Source organism: Podarcis gaigeae, assembly GCF_964106915.1.
Source record: "Podarcis gaigeae genome assembly, chromosome: Z".
In the NCBI taxonomy this organism is placed as follows: Eukaryota; Metazoa; Chordata; class Lepidosauria; order Squamata; family Lacertidae; genus Podarcis; species Podarcis gaigeae.
This window is the reverse complement of record NC_139691.1, coordinates 2,870,287-2,890,751: the sequence shown is the minus strand read 5'-3', so window position 1 is coordinate 2,890,751 and position 20,465 is coordinate 2,870,287. Positions and strand designations below refer to the sequence as shown.

The 20,465-nt window shown below is 47.1% G+C and overlaps 1 protein-coding gene across 8 annotated transcripts in view; it reads left to right on the top strand.

Moving 5' to 3' along the window:
* DAB2IP (DAB2 interacting protein) overlaps window positions 1-20,465 on the top strand; it is a 306,469-nt gene that overhangs the window by 35,649 nt on the left and 250,355 nt on the right. For 4 of the 8 annotated variants that reach the window (XM_083721659.1, XM_083721657.1, XM_083721660.1 and 1 more), the window contains exon 1: window positions 17,969-18,410. The exons of 1 other annotated variant lie outside the window; for it this stretch is intronic. In XM_083721659.1, the coding sequence (XP_083577785.1) occupies window positions 18,290-18,410 (121 nt within the window). In that variant the 5' untranslated portion in view covers window positions 17,969-18,289. Of the gene's footprint in view, window positions 1-17,962; window positions 18,619-20,465 lie in introns of those variants that run through there. 3 more of the 8 variants (XM_083721663.1, XM_083721664.1, XM_083721662.1) reach the window with 3 other exon arrangements.

Genomic DNA, 20,465 nt, shown 5'->3' with positions numbered 1-20,465 from the left:
CAGTTGAACTAAACATTCAGTAGTTTGCACAATTGAACTAAATAAACGTTCACTAGCTTGCACAATTAAACCACTGCTTTTTTATTTAAAAAAAGAAACAACTATTCTGGCTTTAACATTTGCAGTTCTACTGTCTGTTCAGATGCACCTCGGTATCAATGAGGCATTTGGTTATTTAATCTTCTGCTTCAGGGATGGAATATTTTCCTGGAAAGTTTTCCGCATCCTGAAGAATCATTCCTTCGCTCATTCTCCTTTAAGACAAGAGAAACCACCAGTAGAGAAAACAGCAGCCCCCTCCCCCCCCCCGGCTGGGCACCGTTTCAAGACATCCCCATGTTCTTCTGCCGCGTAATTAATGCCATGTTTTATTAGCAATGAAAGCCAGGCTTGTTTTGTACAAATGCTGGTGCAGTAAAGTGTGACTCTGCAGACAGTAAAAAAAAGCGGAGCATAACATTACTTCTGCGATTTATCGCCTGCCAGAGTTGCTTATTCACTGTGTAAAACAAGTTTATTGGTATTTGGCCAATGGCAGCCCAAAAGCCCGCGTTAGTTACGTCTTGGGGAAAGTGCCGCTCTTCCCACCACGGTCTGGCGAGAAAACCTGCAGGAACAAATCTCCTCTTGCTAATGCCCATGTGCTTAGCTGGGCTGCTGTAAAGGCCCACCCTTGAATACTTGGGATCTTCTCTCTGAGTTTGCCCCAAGGCATCCCTGCTAGTAAAACCAAGGAAACTGCCTCACACCCAGTTAGACTCTTGGTGCATCTAACTCAATACCCTCTTACACTGACGGGCAGTGATTTTCTGGGGTTTGAAAGCAGGGGACGTTCCCAACCTTACCTGGAGATGCCACCAGGGAAAGAACCTGGGACACTCTGCATGCAAGGCAGATAGATGCCCCTTCACCTGGAATGAGAACCTTTTTTCAGTGGGCCGGGAGCACTGTGGGGCAGAGTGTGGAGGGAGCCCGCTGCGCCTTGGCAGCATCCTCACGCAGCACCACCCAGGCAAGGCGAGTGGCGGCAAGACTGCTGTGACTCTTCTCCTCTCCGCCCCAGACCTGACCTGGCTGGGCATGAGGTCCCGTGAGGGAGCTTCTGTGTCATGCCCTCTCTGGTCATATCCCCTCTCAAAAATGCTCCCATGGCTGCAGCCCCCCCAGCCCCCCATACTACGCCCTCGCTTATATTCAATCAGACCTTTGGCCCATCTAGCTCAGTTTTATCTACACTGATCTCTCCCAGCCCTCACTGAAGATGCCTGCAGGGACTAAACCTGGGTCCTTCTGCAAGCAAAGCAGGTGCTCTGTTACTGAGCTTCAGTCCTTCTGTGTACAGTGGTACCTCGGGTTAAGTACTTAATTCGTTCCAGAGGTCCATTCTTAACCTGAAACTGTTCTTAACCTGAAGCACCACTTTAGCTAATGGGGCCTCCCACTGCTGCCGCACCGCCAGAGCACGATTTCTGTTCTCATCCTGAAGCAAAGTTCTTAACCCGAGGTACTATTTCTGGGTTAGCGGTCTGTAACCTGAAGCATCTGTAACCTGAATGTAACCTGAAACGTATGTAACCCGAGGTACCACTGTATTTTGTTCCCTTAACTCTCCCACCCTTCATAGCAGGAAGGAGAACAGTCCAGGTGTTCTGTTCCCTTTTTTAGATTTTATGTACAGTGGACACTTGGATTGCGAATGTGATCCGTGCGGGGTGCACGTGCGCAACCCGCAGCGTTTGCAACCCACAGTGGCATGTCTGCGCATGCGCGGATTGTGATTTGGTGCTTCTGCACATGCGCAAAGCACAGTTTAGTGCTTCTGCGCATGCGCGACTGCTGAGACCCAGAAGTAACCTGTTCTGGTACTTCTGGTTTTTGGCAGGTCAGTAACTCAAAAAAACGCAACCTGAAGCGTCTGTAACCCAAGGTATGACTGTAAATCACAGGCACCACCTGCGAACCTGTGGCTCCCAGAAGCCATCAGGATGTGACAGCGGCTGCACCTTGGGAATGGCTTTGTCTGGCCAACTAAACTAGGTGAGGGGAGCCAAGGGGTCTCAAAACTTCAGCTTGCAAAAGCAGGCTGCGGTGGATAGAGCAGGCGAGAACAACAGTGAGGCCAACAGTCGAGAAAGCGGTTTCTGCCCATGCTGTAGAGGGAAGTGAGGGGCAGAGGGAAGGTAGCCCATCTAGGAAAATGAAAGCTTTGATCTTAAACCTCTGCTGCTTTGCACCTATTCTCATTTGTGCACTAGGCCTTGAGGGTAAACATGGAGGGAAAATCTGTGCCCTCTACCTTGCAGAACATCTTTGGGAGAAGATAAGTCTAAGCAGTAAGCCCTATACAAATCCAGAGTGGAGTCCCTAAGACGGTTGGGTAGTACCTTGTAGACCTCCTTCCAGCACCTCCTGCAGCCTCGCTGGTGCCAAACATATCGCCCTGTTTCCTTTGGAACACTTCCGCGAGACCGAGAGGGAGGTCTTGTCATTTGTAATATAATATTATTTATTATATTTGTATCCCACTTTTCCTCTCAGGAGCTCAAGGTGGTTCTCACTTCTTCTTCCCCAATTTTATCCTCGCAACATCCCTGTGAGGTAGGTTAGCCTGGGTGCCCAGGGGCAGTACAGCAATGAACACCATGGTAGTTAAAGGCTGTTGCTTCCGAGCTGAGCTCAGGAGCTTCCTGGGGGCATCTGCTAGGTCACTGTGGGGGAAAAGATGCTGGATTAGATGGGCCTTTAGCCTGAGCCAGATGCTGGACTCTTCAACTTGTTCAGTCAGGGCTCTGGGGCGATGGGGTGGCAAAGGAGGGGGAGAGCTTGGTTCCTCTAATTCTTGGTCTTCCTCCTCAAATTTCTGGAGCCCTACAACCTGTTGTCTGGAACTGCCACCGCCTAGCAAACCTCGCTTGCTATTTCACCTCCTTTTTGTTTTTAATGCAAAAGCTTCAATTTTACTGCCAGGGAAAGCAACAATTAACTTCTGCTTAGAGAGGGCGGTAGGGTTGTGGTGGGTTGGAGGCTGGGGTGGGGTAGGAGGGGAAGGAGAAGCTGTGGATTTTGGAAAAGGAGCAACACTTTGGAGGTGGAAGTAGTAATAGTGAAGGAGAAAAGCAGGAAGCAGAAGTTGCCCTGGAAACCAGTGTTTGTGGGGAGGGGGTGAAGCAGGAAAACTTGGGTGAGACTGTTGCAACAACCCTCTCACACCGCCCCCCCTGTCTATCCTTGGTCTCTGAGCTTTTCTGTCCTGTTGGCCGCTGTGAATGAGAAACAGCTTCAAGGCGAAGATGGAGCCTGCCGTGGAAGGCTCGGCCGGAGGTAGCAGTCAGGGGGCCTGGTGTATGTATCCAATTGCTTGCTGCAAAAGTCTCAAAGAGGAACAAAGAGGGGGTTTTGCCAGGGCTTTTGGATATGGGAGCTGGTCTGGAGAGGCATCTGCAGGTCTATTGTGTCTTTCCAAGGCTGCTGGTTTTGGGGATTTCCAGGCCACTGGGTGGGTGGGGAGGGGCTTGCAGGGAGCTAAATGTTACTAAGCTCTTGAAGATTGGCAGGTTGGTGCTTTGGGGTTGCAACTAGGGAATGGGAAGAGAGATTCAATTCATATATAAGGATGAGAACTCCCAATTTCCAAAAAGTATCTGAAGCAGAACATGGTCATCTTTTGAAATTTGCACTTCTCCAAATTTTCAGTGTGGCTTTTCTGCCATGTAATGTGTACAAACATGCATGCCCAAGGTTGAAGTGTGCAGGAAATGCATGCATTACTGAAGATAACATAGAGAAATACATCATTTTAAGTTGGAGGGAAGGCTTAGCAGAAATGTGCATAAGATAGGAAATTCACATTAGCATTTAGGGAATTTTCACTAGGAATTGTTTCAAAACAAAATCAGAAACTGAAGGGTTAATACAGAGAACCGAACCTGGTGGCCCTTCATGTGGGCTTTCGTTAAAATTAAATAGAGAAATTGCAGACTGGAAAAACAGAGAAGCCGACAGAAAGTGAAATTGACTGATTCACCCAGCTCTTGTTGCAAGGGGACTCTGTTAGTGGGGCAGCAGCAGACTGCAGATAAGGGGGGGGGGGGGATAGAAAGCTGTTATGATGAGTCAAAGGTAGCCTGTGATCTGTGCATGAATGAGCTCTTGGATTTTGCTCAAGGGACAGAGAGTTGGGACAATCCTATGATGGAGTGGGAATTCTCCTTTGCTCCTCATCTTCCTGTCCTTTGAAGATACAACTAGTAGTAGCATGGACAGAGTGCAAGGGGGCTGTCCCCAACACAAACATAAATGGTTAAAAGCCCCTTTGAGCAAAGTGGGGGTCCGACTCCCTCCTTCCCTTCAGCTTATCTGCATGTTTCCACCACATAATGTCACTACAGCTATACTTCTAGGCACTTTTCATAAAATCATAGAATTGGAAAGTATCCACTGGGTCAACTGGTCCAACCTTCTGCAAGGCTTTTACGTCTTGCTGAATAGAGTCACTGCCTCTTGCCAGCAATCATTCCAATTTTATTGCAACTCAGCTGTACTAAGAGTAAAGGTAAAGTTAAGGGACCCCTGATCATTAGGTCCAGTTGTGGCCGACTCTGAGGTTGCGAGCTCATCTCGCTCTATAGGCCGAGGGAGCCGGCGTCCAGCTTCCGGGTCATGTGGCTAGCAGGACTAAGCCACTTCTGGTGAACCAGAGCAGTGCACAGAAACGCCGTTTACCTTTCCGTTGGAGCGGTACCTATTTATCTACTTGCACTTTGACGTGCTTTTGAGCTGCTAGGTTGGCAGGAGCAGGGACCGAGCAATGGGAGCTCACTCCATCGCGGGGATTCGAACCACCGACCTTCTGATCGGCAAGCCCTAGGCTCTATGGTTTAGACCACAGGGCCACCTGCGTGGGTAAGACTAAGGGTAGACTCAACTGAAATTTACATGGTGGAACACAGTCTGACTTAGCTGGATGCAACTGCTGTATATTTGGGGTGCAGCCATTTTTATTTTTTTAAAAAGGAGCTGGAGATTAAATAAATAAATAGATGATACATGATAGATAGATAGATGATAGATGATAGATAGATAGATAGATAGATAGATAGATAGATGATAGATGATAGATAGATAGATAGATGATAGATAGATATAGATATAGATAGATGATAGATAGATGATAGATAGATGATAGATGATAGATATAGATAGATAGATAGATAGATAGATAGATAGATGATAGATAGATAGATAGATAGATAGATAGATAGATAGATAGATGATAGATGATAGATATAGATAGATGATAGATAGATAGATGATAGATAGATTTAGATAGATATAGATAGATGATAGATAGATACATAGATAGATAGATAGATAGATAGATAGATAGATAGATGATAGATAGATAGATAGATAGATAGATAGATAGATAGATGATAGATGATATAGATAGATATAGATAGATAGATAGATAGATAGATAGATAGATAGATAGACGATAGATAGATAGATATAGATAGATGATAGATAGATGATAGATGCAAGCAATACAGCAGCACCATGCATGCCAAGAAGCACAGCGCCTGCGTCCTTAGGCTGAAGACTGTAGAATTAAATATTTTATGGGTGTGCAAAACAAACCCACCCTTGTAAGCTGGAGGCAATTTATTTGTTTGTGTTGGAGAGAATGGAAAATCAGTCTCTACTATTAAGCAGAGTGAAACAGCCACTTTGAATGGGAGATGCTGGGGGCGAGTGGGGGGTGGAGAGCTGCACGAAAATGCGGGTGGATTTTTGTGGCAACGTAAAAAGCAAAAAAAGCAAACTGGTGTGGGTAATCTGGCAAACCAAACTTAAAAGTGAAAAATGGAGATACCCCAAACTGACAGATGTGCCTCTCCTTTTATCTGGCTGCCACTGCTGAGCAACACTCTTTTCCCTAAGGAAGAAGCATCTTCAACAAGCTTTACAGAAACATGGCTTCCCATCAGCATCCAAACAAGTGGTCATCTTTTCCCTTGACACAGCACAGTAGCTATTCCCTCATGCTGTGTTTCTCTGCCAGCAGCTCCCAAGAGAGATCCTTTTCTCAAACCAAAACAGATAATAAAACATTGTTGGTGATTTCAAACCCGACAAGGTGCAATGCACAATTGCTCCTCCAGGGGACAGCAAGCTGTAAGGAATGGAGGCCACTTCAGATGCAAGAGAGATTTTTCTGTGGTTAGAGGGCAGGTCTTTCCTATTGCCCATCACAACGGCAATCAGAAAGAGAATTCATGGTTGCAATTGAGCAAATTTGCACAAAAATGTGCTGCACAACTTAATCCAGGGTTTGACATGCCCTGAATATATTTGTCTAGCTGGACATCCTGCCTGCTGGACTTTTCAGGGTTCATCAGCCCCATTTCCTTAATGGGGAGGGACAGTCATTTGGAGCATCCATCACCATCCTCCTGAATCTACTGAGATCATTGAAATAAAAGCAGGAGAGTTTTAGTGGAGCAATGACCCATACCATATCCTTCTCCGTGTAGATCCTGGTATCTGGGAGCAAAGAAAGATTGCACAGGGATGAGTGTGCTGGCCATCAATGCATCTTTAAAGAGACCTTGATATTAAACAACATTACAAGTGTCCCTTCCTTAGTGAGGAAGCTTTTGCTGCTTCCAGGGCTGGCAAGAGATATGAGAGCCATCCACTCACTTTTGCCTCTGTCTATGACAGAACGTGGCCTTCAAGTTGAATAGGTTGCTAGCCCCTAAAAAATCTCACCGCAAGGCAAGATAAAGGCTTGGAGAAAATGAGGGCAGTTGGGGCGTTCACATTCATTAGGGCAGGCCCCCTCCAGGAATAGGATTTTGCCCTGTCCTAGACTGGGCGGATAGAAAGCAGGAGGTCCTGAGGAGTGGATGTTTTGCTTCAGAAATAAAGTGTTTCCTTTCATTCTGCACCAGCCGGGCCTCTGCCAGAAACTTAATTGCTTGCAGATGACTCTTTTTCTTTCATGGTCTGCCAGATTGAAACTTGTTTGGGGCATGGGGGCTGGGTGAGGGAGCTCCGCCATGTGGCCTTTGAGGTGGAGAAAGAGATGTTCATTCTTGATATTTGTGCCATATGCTGCTTCCAAGTTTCATGGCGGGCCCTTTGCATTTTGAAAGGAGCTTTAGTCTGGTCTTGTTGGGTTGGGAGACCCACTCAAAGAAAGAGGAGGAATGTAGGTCTTCCAGGCAGGTGGAGACCAAGGTACTAGAGGCGCTTAAGAAAGGGTTACCAGATGTCCCTGGATTTGCAAATCTGTCCCCGGACAAATTCCGTCCCCAGAATGTCCCTCAGCAGCCCGGAGCCAGCCTGGTAGCACAGTTGGCTCTGGCTGGCTTCAGGAGCTGCTCGCTGCTGTGGCGCCCACCGTTTTCCCTGCACCACAGCAGTGAGCAGCAAGCAGCTCCTGAAGCCAGCCAAAGCCAACTGCACTACCAGACTGGCCCCTCCTGGGCAACAGCCGCCTGCCCGTGACTCTCCAGCCTCCCCTGATCTGTCAAAACAAAGGGGGAAGAGGGAAGGAGATCAGGAAAGGCTCAGGTGTCATGGGCGGGTGGTGTGCCGTTGCCCAGAAAAAAGGTAAAGGGACCCCTGAGCCTTAGGTCCAGTCGTGGCCGACTCTGGGGTTGCGGCGCTCATCTCACTTTATTGGCCGAGGGAGCCATTTACAGCTTCTGGGTCATGTGGCCAGCAGGACTAAGCTGCTTCTGGTGAACCAGAGCAGCGCACGGAAACGCCGTTTGCCTTCCCGCCAGAGTGGTACCTATTGATCTACTTGCACTTTGACGTTCTTTCGAACTGCTAGGTTGGCAGGAGCAGGGACCGAGCAATGGGACCTCACAACGTCGTGGAGATTCAAACTGCCGACCTTCTGATCGGCAAGTCCTAAGCTCTGTGGTTTAACCCACAGCGCCACCCACGTCCCTCACCACTTATATGCCTTATCTCTAACCTAAAATTTCCCCAAGGCTTCATTTCCTTAACCATTTTGGCTGCCCTTTTCCCTTTTTATATATAATTTTATATATATATATATATATATATATATATATATATATATATATATATATTCAACAAACAAACAGTTTGACATTTCGAATTTAGCAATCAATCATTCCACCTACTTTTCCAACTCCACAATATCATTTCTGAGGTGAGGTGAATAGAACTGCTAGGTTGGCAGGAGCTGGGACCGAGCAACGGGAGCTCACCCCGTCTTGGGGATTTGAACCACTGACCTTCTGTTCGGCAAGCCCTAGGCTCTGTGGTTTAACCCAAAACTCTGCGCATTTATGTTTCACAGGGTGCGAAAGAAGGGCTTTGCACCTTTTTACAATATGCATGTGTGCTTGGGCCCAGGGTCTTTTGCCTCACCATCCCCACTACTGACTCCCTGTTGCTACTCAGCTTCCTCCCCCCCAAAAAAGTGTCCCCAGATTAATTGAAAAAAATATGGTAACCATAGCTTAAGAACAAGAGGAAAACTTTGCTGCTGGATCAAGCCAGCAACCCATCTAGTCCCACTTCTCATTCTCACATTGGCCAACCAGATACCCTAGTGAGAAGCCAGCAAGCAAGCAAGACAGGAGCGCAACTGCAGCACTCTCCACACATGTGATACCCAGCAACTGGCCTTCAGAGCCTCGCTGCCTCCAGCAATGGACTGAGTCTGTAACCATCACAGCTAGTAGTCACTGATAGTTTCCTCCTCCTCCATGACAGTTGAGAGACTTGGGTATGTTTAGCCTGGAGAGGATAAGATGACTGAGAGCTGATATGATAGCCATCTTCAAATACCTGAAGGGCTGTCATATGAAAGATCTAGCAAGCTTGGTTTCTGCTGCTTCAGAGGGGAGGGCCCAAATGGATTCAAATTACAAGAAAGGAGATTGAGACTAAACATTAGGAAGAACTTCTTGAGGGTAAGAGCTGTTTGACGGTGGAGTGGACTCCCTTGGAAAGGAGTGGACTCTCCTGGGTTGGAGGTTTTGAAATGGAGGTTGGATGCTCATCTGTCAGGGATTCTTCAGCTGTGATTTCCTGCATTGTAGACTTTGGACTTGGTGACTACTAGTTTGCCAGTGGGAAAAGCAGAATGCTCATCTAGATAAGAGATAGGGAACCACAGGCCTGGGGGGGGGGGTGTGGATCTGTCCCTCGCTCTCTCTATCACAAGCCGCCAGGGAAGCGATAACTTACCCTTACTGTTGCCTCGTGTGTGTGTGTGTGTGTGTGTATCCCCAGAGGTATATTGCTACTGAACATTGAGGTTCCATATCAGAGCTAGTAGCCACTGTTATAACTTGTACAGTTGAGAATACAAAGATCAGCAAGCAATGACATTGGGGTGTAAATTTGGAAAGTGACAATTTGTTACCTAAAGGGATGCTTATTTATGGGACTTTTCACCCACATTGCTGAATAATTAGAAAGCACGGCATCACCAAACAGGGACATTGCCTTGTTTGTTCAATCTAGCCTTCCATTGATTCCTAGCTTCTGTGCAATAATCATGTGAGGTTCAACCATTGCAGGAAAGCCACACTGCAGTATGAGTGCATTAAAATTTCAGAAAGCTTTTTGCAGATTTTGTGGGTGTGAAAAGCAAGAGCATGGCTCATCCTGCTTTCTCTGATTTACAGTGGTACCTTGGGTTAAGAACTTAATTCATTCTGGACGTCTGTTCTTAACCTGAAACTGTTCTTAACCTGAAGCACCACTTTAGCTAATGGGGCCTCCCGCTGCTGCCACGCGATTTCTGTTCTCATCCTGAAGCAAAGTTCTTAACCCGAGGTAATATTTCTGGGTTAGCGGAGTCTGTTACCTGAAGCGTCTGTAACCTGAAGCATCTGTAACCCGAGGTACCACTGTATGTGATGGTGACATCACATAAACTCTTGAGGTCAATGGAGAAAAGTGAGAGTGAATGGCCCCCTCACAACATGGCTAGGGTGGAATCACTTGGAATGGGATCAAAGGTAAAATGCCAGGGGAAAGCCCCCTCACCCTAGCTGAAAACCCAGGAAGGTTGTTGTTGCATCGGTGGTGCCTTGGTAGTTAGTGATGTGGATTGGAGCCTCTGCTAAGAGCAGAAATTGGGGGGCCTCACAGCTGCAAAAATCCCACAGTCAGAAAAGCATCCAAAAAGAACATGTTAACATAAAAGAATATAAATCTATGCACAACATTACCACAGCGTTTAGACCTTGCATTAGTTTGGTTGCTATGCCAGTTGCTAGAATATGGTTACCAGATTTTTTTCAATGAATCCGGGGACATCCCACCTTTTTTTGAAGCTGAGTAGCAACAGGGAGTCAGTAGTGGGGATGGTGAGGCAAAAGACCCTGGGCCCAGGCACACATGCATATTGTATAAAGGTGCAAAGCCCTTCTTTCTCACCCTGTGAAACATAAATGCACAGAGTTTTTAAAAAACTGGGCAACAACCACCCGCCCACAACTCTTGAGCCTCCCCCGATCAGTCAAAACAAAGGGGAAGGGGGCAGGAGATCTGTACCACCGGACGTCCCCAGTTCCCCTTTGGCAGTGGTGGCAGCAGCAGCAGCAATCAGCAGCCTGGAGCCAGCCGGTAGCGCAGTTGGCTCTGGCTGGCTTCAGGAGCTGCTCGCTGCTTGCTGCCCGCTGCCATGGTGCCCGCCATTTTTCCTCGCCGGAAGTTCCAGCAAGGAAAAATTGTGGGCACCACAGCAGCGGGCAGCGAGCAGCTCCTGAAGGCAGCCAGAGCTGCCGCTGCCACATTTCCCGGGGACAGATTTGCAATCTGGGGACATTCCGGGGATGGAATTTGTCCGAGGACAGATTTGCAAGTTCGGGGACTGTCCCTGGGAACTGAAGACATCTGGTAACCCTATGCTTGAAGCCACAGGAGGGCAGAGTGCTGCTCTTGCGCTCAAATCCTGCTGGGGAGTTTTCCATTGGGGGCATCTGGTGCTGTGGGAACGTGATGCTGGACTATGTGGCCACTGGTCTGATCCATCAAGTGCTTCTTGTGAACTGGGCTTGAGTGCCTTCTGCAAGCAGGTCGTTGGATTTTGATGGCGGTGGGAGCTGTTGCTCTCATTGCAGTTGGTGGTTTCTTGATTGATGCTTCTTGTTGCCTGTAGAGTCCAAGGAACAGGGCAGGTGATACATCAAAGAGAGTAGCTTCTAAAAACATTTCCTTGGGCAGTTCCAGTGTGCCGAAGAGCTGCAACACATACGCAGAACCTGAGATAAGTAGGAAAATTCCACTGGGCTGTAAATTGAGTTAACTGCCAAATAACAAAATTATACCCTGGGGGGCCATAAAGGGTTCCTGGCATATTTTTGTTTTTGAAAAGGAAACTGGAGAGTCTTGGAGACTAAGAGCTGAAGTCTCTCTCCTGCACAGAACCCAACTCCCCCCCCCCCAACCTCACATTTAAAAGTCAAAGGGCCATGGAAGTTTTATGCTCAGAACATGATTGGTAGGAGATTTAGGATGTACAAAAAAAGGACATCTTCGTGCATTACTTAATTGACTGGTGGAACCTATTGCCAAAAGGAGGAATAGGCAAACCTACAGAGCAGGAGGAGAGGTCTATCAACAGTCATTATGCTTAAGTAGAACCTCAGTGTTCAGAAGCAGTCTACCTCAGCATACTAGTTGCTGTGTGTAGTGATAGGAAAGGGCTACATTCTCCAGAGCATTCTTGTGGTCTTCCTGGAGAAATCTCTGGGGTGCAGGGTGCTTGTCTAGGTAGAACTTTTGCCTGATCCAGCACTCAGAAAACGACCTCTTGGCTGGGGAACTCTAAAACAAGCCAAAGAGAAAGAAAAAAAGAAACCATTTCTGCTGGCCAGCAAAGTAAACAGATATTGATTCAAATGAGAATTCAAATGTGGCTTTATTTCAGGTCTTTCCTGCAACTAGACAGTATATTGTTGGGGGTTGTTGTTAGTTTGTTTTGGTCTTGTATTTATTGTGCCCTTGGCATTTTTATCTTGCATTTTATGCTGTGAACTGCCCTGAGATATTTGGATGAAGGGCGGTATACAAATTAAATGAATAAATATCTGATTAAGGTAAAGTTGTCGGAGAAATCTGATTCAGCTCACATTTAAAGGCCTACTTACTACCAAATCCACTATGCGAACTGGAGCACAGCCATCCTTCAAAATTCACACTTCTTCGAATTTTGCAGTGCAGTTCTCCAGCTGAGTGATGGGGTACAAAAAATGCATTTGCTGAGGGTGAAGCATGCAAACGAATGCATATATTGATGAAAATAACATACAAAACAATGCATGATATTAGGGAACATTACTCTGCAGAAAAATGTGCAAAGGTAAAATTGCACATAAAAAGGTATATACAGTAGTGGAAGAAATTCACACAATGGCTCTATGATACAACTTTAAACAGTCGTGGCTTTCTGCAAAGGCTTCTACAACCTGCTTTTTTGTTAAAGGTGGTGAGAGTTGTTAGGAGACCCTGTATTCCAGAACTACAATTTTCAGAGTTCCCTGGGGAAAGGGCTTGATTGTTAAGTCACTCTGGAAATTATATTTCTGTGGGAGGAATAAAGATCTCTGAATGATTCTCAGCACCCTTAGCAAACCGGAATTCTCTAGGGGAAGCAATGGCTGTTTAAAGTGGTATTATAGTGCTTTAAAGGTATGGCACAAATACTCATGAATTCTCATGGGGACTTGAGAAAGAAAGGGGAGGAGGAATTGCAAGCTGATGTAGATATGTGGAAAAATGAAGACCTGAGAGAAACCAAAACTGACAGATTCACCTGTCCATACCTACAATTAAGGCCCCCCAACATTCAGCAGCCTGCCTGCTCTCAGACAACTAACTCCCTCTGTGTCAGTCGCTGCTTGGGCTTGAACCAGGAGCCCATGGGGCATGGTCCACAGCCACCTTGGGTAGTGAGCCACCAGCAGATCCCTTGGCTCGCAGGACCTAGAGTTGGAGTGAGGAGCCTGTAGCTGGATTCAAATGAAAAGACAGGAGATTCCAACTAAAAATTCGGAAGAACTTTCTCTGTGTAAGAGCTGATCAACAGTGGAACAAACTCCCTTGCGAGGCAATCCATTGATGGAGGTGTTCACACAGAGGTTGGATGGCCACCTGTCAGGGATACTTTAGCTGTGATCCCTGTGTTGCAGGGGGCTGGACTAGATGGCCTTTAAGGGATCCCTTCCATACCCTCCAGCATTGCTGTGATGAAAATAGGGATGTCCTAAATGCTACTACAACTATTACTGCTAATACTATTTATACCCCACCGATCTGACTGGATTTCCCCAGCCACTCTGGGCAGCTTCCAACATATATAAAAACATAATAAAACATTAAACTTTTTATATATATAAAAAACCCCTTCCCTATACGGCAGGCTTTGCCAGACTTGGCCCTCCAGCTGTTTTGGGACTACAATTCCTATCATCCCTGACCAATGGTCCTGTTAGCTAGGGATGATGGAAGTTGTAGTCCAAAAACAGCTGGAGGGCCACGTTTGGCCATGCCTGCTATACAGGATTGCCTTCAGATGGCTCGGGGGCCAGATAACTCCATACCCTCCCTCTGATGGAAATAGGGACATCCTAAGGAAAAAGGTGGCATTCTGGAATCAGATCAGAAACTGGGATGACTTCTGTAAATCTGGGACTGTCCCTAAAAAATAGGGGCACTTGGAGGCTCTGCCCTTCCCACTCCACAATTCTGACTTCCTGTTCCTTGACCACAACCCTCATAACCTCCGGTCATGCAGGCTGTAGAGGTGCAGGTTCCCAACACCTGTGCTTGTGTCCCCCTCCATGACGGCCACTGGCTCTTTTCAAAAGGGAGATTCGCTCTTCTGGCCTGGCCCCTGCCTGGCCCATTTGACCCCACATCTGGATGTGGTGCCAACACAAAGCTGGTGTTCTCTCATTGTAATATGGGCACATCAGGTTCAGGGTGCAGCCCTAGGGTGGGAGCACCATGACCCTGGCACCCTATCCAATGTGAAAGAGCAGTCTGCTTGTATGTACATCTAGCCCTGTGACAGAAAGATAGCAAGCTATTCAGAGAGCAGGCTTGTGAAGTTGCATTTTTTTGGCAGATTTTTATGGATACGAAGGCCAGGCAATTTTGTTTCTGTTGGCTGGGGATTCTTGGGTCGGAACAGAGTTCACGGCAGGGGGCACAGGTTGCCCAGGGCATCAGCCGTCACTGGGTAGCAATGTGTCCCCTGCCAGCTCTTGTGAATGATTGATCTTGGCCTCTATGTAGCTGGCAGAGCCCTCGGGCTATGAAAGGCTGTTCTCACTCGGGAAGCAAACAAACCAATATTAGTGTCTCCCTGCAGCCATCTTAGAATTTTCTCTGGTGCTGACCCAGCAATTTCTGACGATCTTGCACAAACCACCGCAAGTTGAGGAATAAATCTGAGCTCTCAGAAGTCCAATTGCAAGCAACATTTCCACCCTCCCCCTAGAAAATGGGGTGGTGGGGATTGCAGCAAAGCCTTTTAGGGACAGGAGCAAACTGCAATGTTCAGTGATTAGAAATCTCTCTTGAGCCAGAGAACCTTAAGGTAATTTTTGCTGAATGTCAGGCTATTTCTATCTGAGTATAGTTTTAATGAGTGTAATAGAATGAAGCTGAAGGAAAAAGTTATCTAGTGGGAACATTCAGCTTGGATATTCTGGACCATCGTAAAACACCAGTTTGTATGTGTGAAGTTCTCAAACAGCTTTGAGGGCTTTCTGGCAGCCTCCTCAACAGCACCGTTCCATTGTCACAGCCCAGAAGCCATTTTGTTTTTCCCACAGTGCCCTGGAGTGCACCAGAGCATTGTGGACCAAAATGGCAGCCACCACACACAAAAATGGTGGTTCTGACCATAGCTGTCAACGTTTCCCCCCTTTTAAGGGAAATTCCCTTATTCCAAATAGGATTCCTCACAAGAAAAGGGAAAAGTTGACAGCTATGGTTCTGACTGAACATGAAAAGGGCAAAATCACATAAAGTTCTCCTGCTGAGCGCCACTTCAATTCTGTGGGATTACCAACCTCATATAACAAACATGCTTAAATCTAATCAACACATGAAGGGGTTAAGATGACAGAGTACAGTGGTACCTTGGGTTAAGAACTTAATTCGTTCTGGAGGTCAGTTCTTAACCTGAAGCAAAGTTCTTAACCCGAGGTACTATTTCTGGGTTAGCAGAGCCTGTAACCTGAAGCGTCTGTAACCCGAGGTACCACTGTAAATGTCCTGCCTGCCTTACGTCACTTTGGGAATAGGTAATCAAGCCTGTGTCCTCTCTCGGTCTACCTGATGAACTCAGTGTGCGAAGAGACAAGCATGTGAAGAACATGTGGACTTTTTCTATGCTATAAGAAGAGGGAATGTAGGAAGGAACTTGGAAGGGGATATTTTAAAGGTCCAACAACCTAGAGATTTCTCCAAGTGATTATTTATAGCAAGCTGGAACTGAACTGAACTGAACTGAACAGCCCTAAATTAACTGATGTGGACCTGAGTGAAAACTATATACACAATCCCCCTGGTGGCCAGGGTGAGAACTTCAATACATAACAATCCTGGATCTTGGACTTCTTATTTTCTACCAATCTTCTTTTCTGTGCCACCAGTGAATCCCTCAAAGGGACTGGCATATTTGAGGGGGCCACTTTGCTCAGCATGGACCACTTGATGGCATGTTGGTCATCGCTGAGAGTTGGGAGTGGTTTTACAACCAATCTCTCTTCAAATGAAACTTTGGGATTTGTAGCCCTTTGAAGGGGAAAGGGGTCACCTAACAACTGCCTGATATCAACAGGTGGGGCGTTCCAAAGTGCAGGGGTGCTGCCACACCAAAAGGTAGAATTCTTACAAACCAAGGACTGCATTGGAGACCTCCTGCGTGCAAAGTACCATATTTTTTGCTCTATAAGACTCACTTTTTCCCTCCTAAAAAGTAAGGGGAGATGTGTGTGTGTCTTATGGAGCGAATGCAGGCTGCACAGCTATCCCAGAAGCCAGAACAGCAAGAGGGATTGCTGCTTTCACTGCTCAGCGATCCCTCTTGCTGTTCTGGCTTCTGAGATTCAGAATATTTTTTTTCTTGTTTTCCTCCTCCAAAAACTAGGTGCGTCTTGTGGTCTGGTGCGTCTTATAGAGTGAAAAATACGGTACGTGTTCTGCCACTCAGCCACATTTCAGCTCCCAGCACAGTTAGTAGAGCATGAGACCCTTAATCTCAGGGTTGTGGGGTTCAAACCCCACCTTGGGTAAAATATTCCTGCACTGCAGAGGGGTCAGACTAGATGATCCTTGTGGTCCCTTCCAACTCTACAGTTCTATGATCCCATGATCATAGCTCACCTCAAGCTGCTGCCCACCAGCCAGTCCAGCCACACCAGTCAGAACAATGACCACGACCCTGGTGTCCTTTTTCTTGGCTCCCCTTTGACAGCTGCCTCCGGCTCAGCCTTCACACCTGCAGGGGAGGGATGCACCCCCCATATTGGCCATCCATGATTTGTCACCACCACCATTAATCATTCCCATTGTGCTTCCGTTCTGCTCTAACAGGGAGTGGTGGTGGTGGTTGGGGAGAGTATCATTAATCTTTTTATGTAAGGGCCCTTATCTTCTTTGAAGCACTTCTGTGAGACTGGCCATTTTTTTCCACCACTTACTGGCTCCTTGAAATGCTTCTTGTGTTTTGCGGGAGAGGGAGCCTTGCTCCCTTGTCTCTCGCTGAGAGAGCAGCCTCTTCGGCCAGCAGGTAAATATTAAAAGGAGCTCCCAGAGGTGGGGTGGTAGAGAAGGCGTAGGCATCCCCCCTCCCTCATCTGCACCCCACAGGAAGAGCAGGAGTCATCTGTCAGCCAGCTGTGTTCTTGTTTGCTTGACCTGAACATGATGTGTTGATTGGCCCGCTCCGCAGGGCCTTCAGAAAGTTACTTTAGGGTGCCTCGTGTGGAGCTGCAAAACCTGGCCTGGACTCTTAGGAGGAAGGATGGCTGAAGACCAGCTGCAGGAGAACAACAGGGGGAGGAGCAATACCATGCCTCTGCCCTGATTGGGGGCTTCCTGGGGCAACCAGGGTTGATGGCCACCTGCCAGGGGGTTCTTTAGCTGCATTGCAGGCGGTTGAACTCCTTGGGAGCTGCATTCTTACCCCACAGTTCTATGATTCTGTGACTGCTGTGGGAAGCAGGATGGCGGACTCACCAGCTCTTCACAGTTCGAAGTACAGCCTCCCTATTCAGAAGCAGTCTACCTCAGAGTATCATCCAGTGATGATGATGTAAAACTATTGTCTGTGAACTTCTAATTCCATCATGGATTCAGTGAGATCCAGCTGCCAGGCTCTACTCCCTTGCTTCTGAGGTAGCACACCAGAAAAATACTACCTGGGCAAACATGGTTTCATATGGATTCTTTATTTCTTTATGACATTTATCTCCCGCCTTGCCTCAGGGCAGCAAACCATGCATTTGCAAAACAATACACTTAAAAAATAAGCTAAGGAACACATTTAAACCATTTAAAAGCACCTTTCTTTGTTATTTTTGCCTCTTTATGATGTACACTTCTTCAATGCAAGCGTCTGCCGTGCATATTTTGGCCAGATAACTGCATCAACAAAATCTGGAGTAGTATGAAATTTTAGGGAGTTTGCACATTGCTTCGGGAAGCAGAAATCGGGCAGCTTCAGGTTCAGATTTGAGCTGAACTTCTCTTTCCTACTCCCTACCTCAAAGGGGTTCATGGTGGAGATGTGGCAGGCAGTGCTAGCCAGCTGGAAACCACGAGGACAAACAAGTGAGACCCAGACATCCCTAGAGGCGGGAGTCCAGCCCAGGATTTCCCCCTTCTTAACTTGCTCACAATCTCCTGCTTCCTTTTTCCAACTCTTGAAAAAAGAGCTTATCTTTGAAGAGGAGAAGGGGGTGGGAATGGTTATGTTGTGTTTATATTGCCTGCTGCTGAGAATGTTGGTTGGGGAGCCATGGACTGTGTTCCTGGCTTTTATTTCTGAAATAGCCCATGGCTGCCTTTGAGGACCCCCAATTCTTAAACTGTTATTTCTCCCTACTCCTCTTCTCCTTCCCTCCCTCCCTCCCCCCCTCCTCCCCCTCCTTTTATAAAAAAAATTACTTTCTTCTGTAAACTGAGAAGGTAGAAAGATCCGGGTGGGGGCTGGCCTTGCACATAAGAGAGAGATCTAAAAAGAAAGCGAGACAGCGTGGGGAGAGAAGACATGTCGGTCAACGGTAGGAGAAGTTGTGGGAGACCCTCTTACTACTACCGTCTACTCCGGAGGTCACGTCTACAGAGGCAGCGGAGCCGGTCCAGAAGCAGGAACAGGCCACTCAGCCGGGGTAATTTTCTCTAGCCGATGTTTTCCTTGGTTGAAACGGTAAACCGCTTTTTTCCTTTTCTCAATCTGCTGGTTGATAAGGCGCATGGATGAGACTGGGGTCCCGGGATTTACGAAAGGACTAACCAACGGCGGCTACACGGTGTGGAACTCTGTTGGTGCAAGGAGGATGCAAACTTTTGGATTGCTCAGCAGATAACTATTGCCAGGTGGGAAGCCAGGTTCCTCTGTTGCACCTTGAAGGGAAAAAAGATTTGTTATGGCTCAACAGAATTGTCAGATTATAAGCAGAAACAAGTGAATTTTGCTTTTACCCCCTTCCCACGTACTCTTTTGTTCTTCTCATTATCTCCCTGGTTTGTTGTGCCCCTCCTCCTGAATTTTGATTCAATTAGAAGAATATCTTGCAATTGCAGAGAGTTGGATTATTTGATACTTCTGCATTGCAGGAGATTGGACTAGATGGCTAGATGACTAGAACAATTCTCCGGTTCTGGAGTTCTGGAATCAGAGCTTGTCAGTTTACCTTGGGCTTTCCATTCCTTCAGTCAAGGGTGTCACTAGGTACTTAGATGACTCAGGGTGCAAGCCCATGGCACAAAATGTCACTCAGGGCAAATTGAGATGGTGAGTGGCTGAAAGCTCCATGGCTCTGAGCTTTGCAATGCTCCCAGCTATGTTAGAGAGATGTTTCTGAGCTTTTTAAAAAATCTCCACTTCTGACATTGGTTGCCATACGTCCGAACTTAACCCTAAGCTTTGTTATAAGCAAATGGTGATTTTTCTTTTTCCAATTATAGTGTGTGTGTGCGTGTGAAAAGAGTGGGAAAGGGCAAGAGCAAAAGGCGGGGTGGGTGGGGGACACACAGTGTTGGAAGATTCAGGATAGATAAAAAGAAGTGCTTCTTTAAGCATCATCATCATCATAATTTATTATTTATACCCCGCCCATCTGGCTGGGTCTCTCCAGCCATTCTGGGCGGCTTCCAAAAAACTATTAAAATACAGCAGTCTGTTAAACATTAAAAACTTCCCTAAACAGGGCTGCCTTCAGATGTCTTCTAAAAGTCCAGTAGTTGTTGTTCTCTTTGACATCTGGTGGGAGGGCATTCCACAGGGCAGGTGCCACCACCGAGAAGGCCCTCTGCCTGGCTCCCTGTAACTTGGCTTCTCGCAGCGAGGGAACCGCCAGAAGGCCCTCAGCACTGGACCTCAGTGTCCGGGCAGAACGATGGGGGTGGAGACGCTCCTTCAGGTATACAGGACCGAGGCTGTTTAGGGCTTTCAAGGTCAGCAAACTATGGAACTCCTTTCCCCAGGAGGCAGTGATGGCCACCAACTTGGATGGCTTTAGAAGACAATTCATGGAGAAGGATAGGGTTGTTGATGGCTGTTAGCCACCATGACTACGCTCTGACTCCACATTCTGAGGCAGCAGTGCTTCTCAATGCTGCTTTCTGGAAGCACATGGACTAAGATTGCCCTTATACTTTGGTCCTGCTTGCTGGTTACCCACTGTGCGAACAGGCTGGTCCAACAATGACCAGATGGGTCATTGGCCTGATCCAGCAGGGCTCTTCTAAAGTTGGTATGAAGGACAAAATGGTTTGCACGCAAACACACACACACACATAGTGTCCTCCACTGCACCTGAAAACATCTGAGGCAGTGGCCTCTCTCTGCCTCATGGTAGGGTCAGCCCCATCCCAGTTTGCCTCTTATAGTGCCCCTGCCTTCACTTCATGTGTATTTCCTTTCCTCTAAGCCAGCGGTTCTCAACCTGTGGGTCCCCAGATGTTGTTGTACTACAACTCCCATCATCCCTGAGCTCTGGCCTTGCTAGCTAGGGGTGATGGGAGTTGTAGTTCAACAACATCTGGGGACCCACAGGTTGAGAAAGGCTGACTAAGCCTCTTCAAGTTGTATCCAACTAAGTTATCCTCAGTGCAGACGCTGAATTAATGAACCAAAGTTAGTCATGTACATCAAGAAACTCTAGTGGGTCTACTCTAAGTAGGGCTCCTATTTGGCTACAACTCTACATCCAACAAAATGC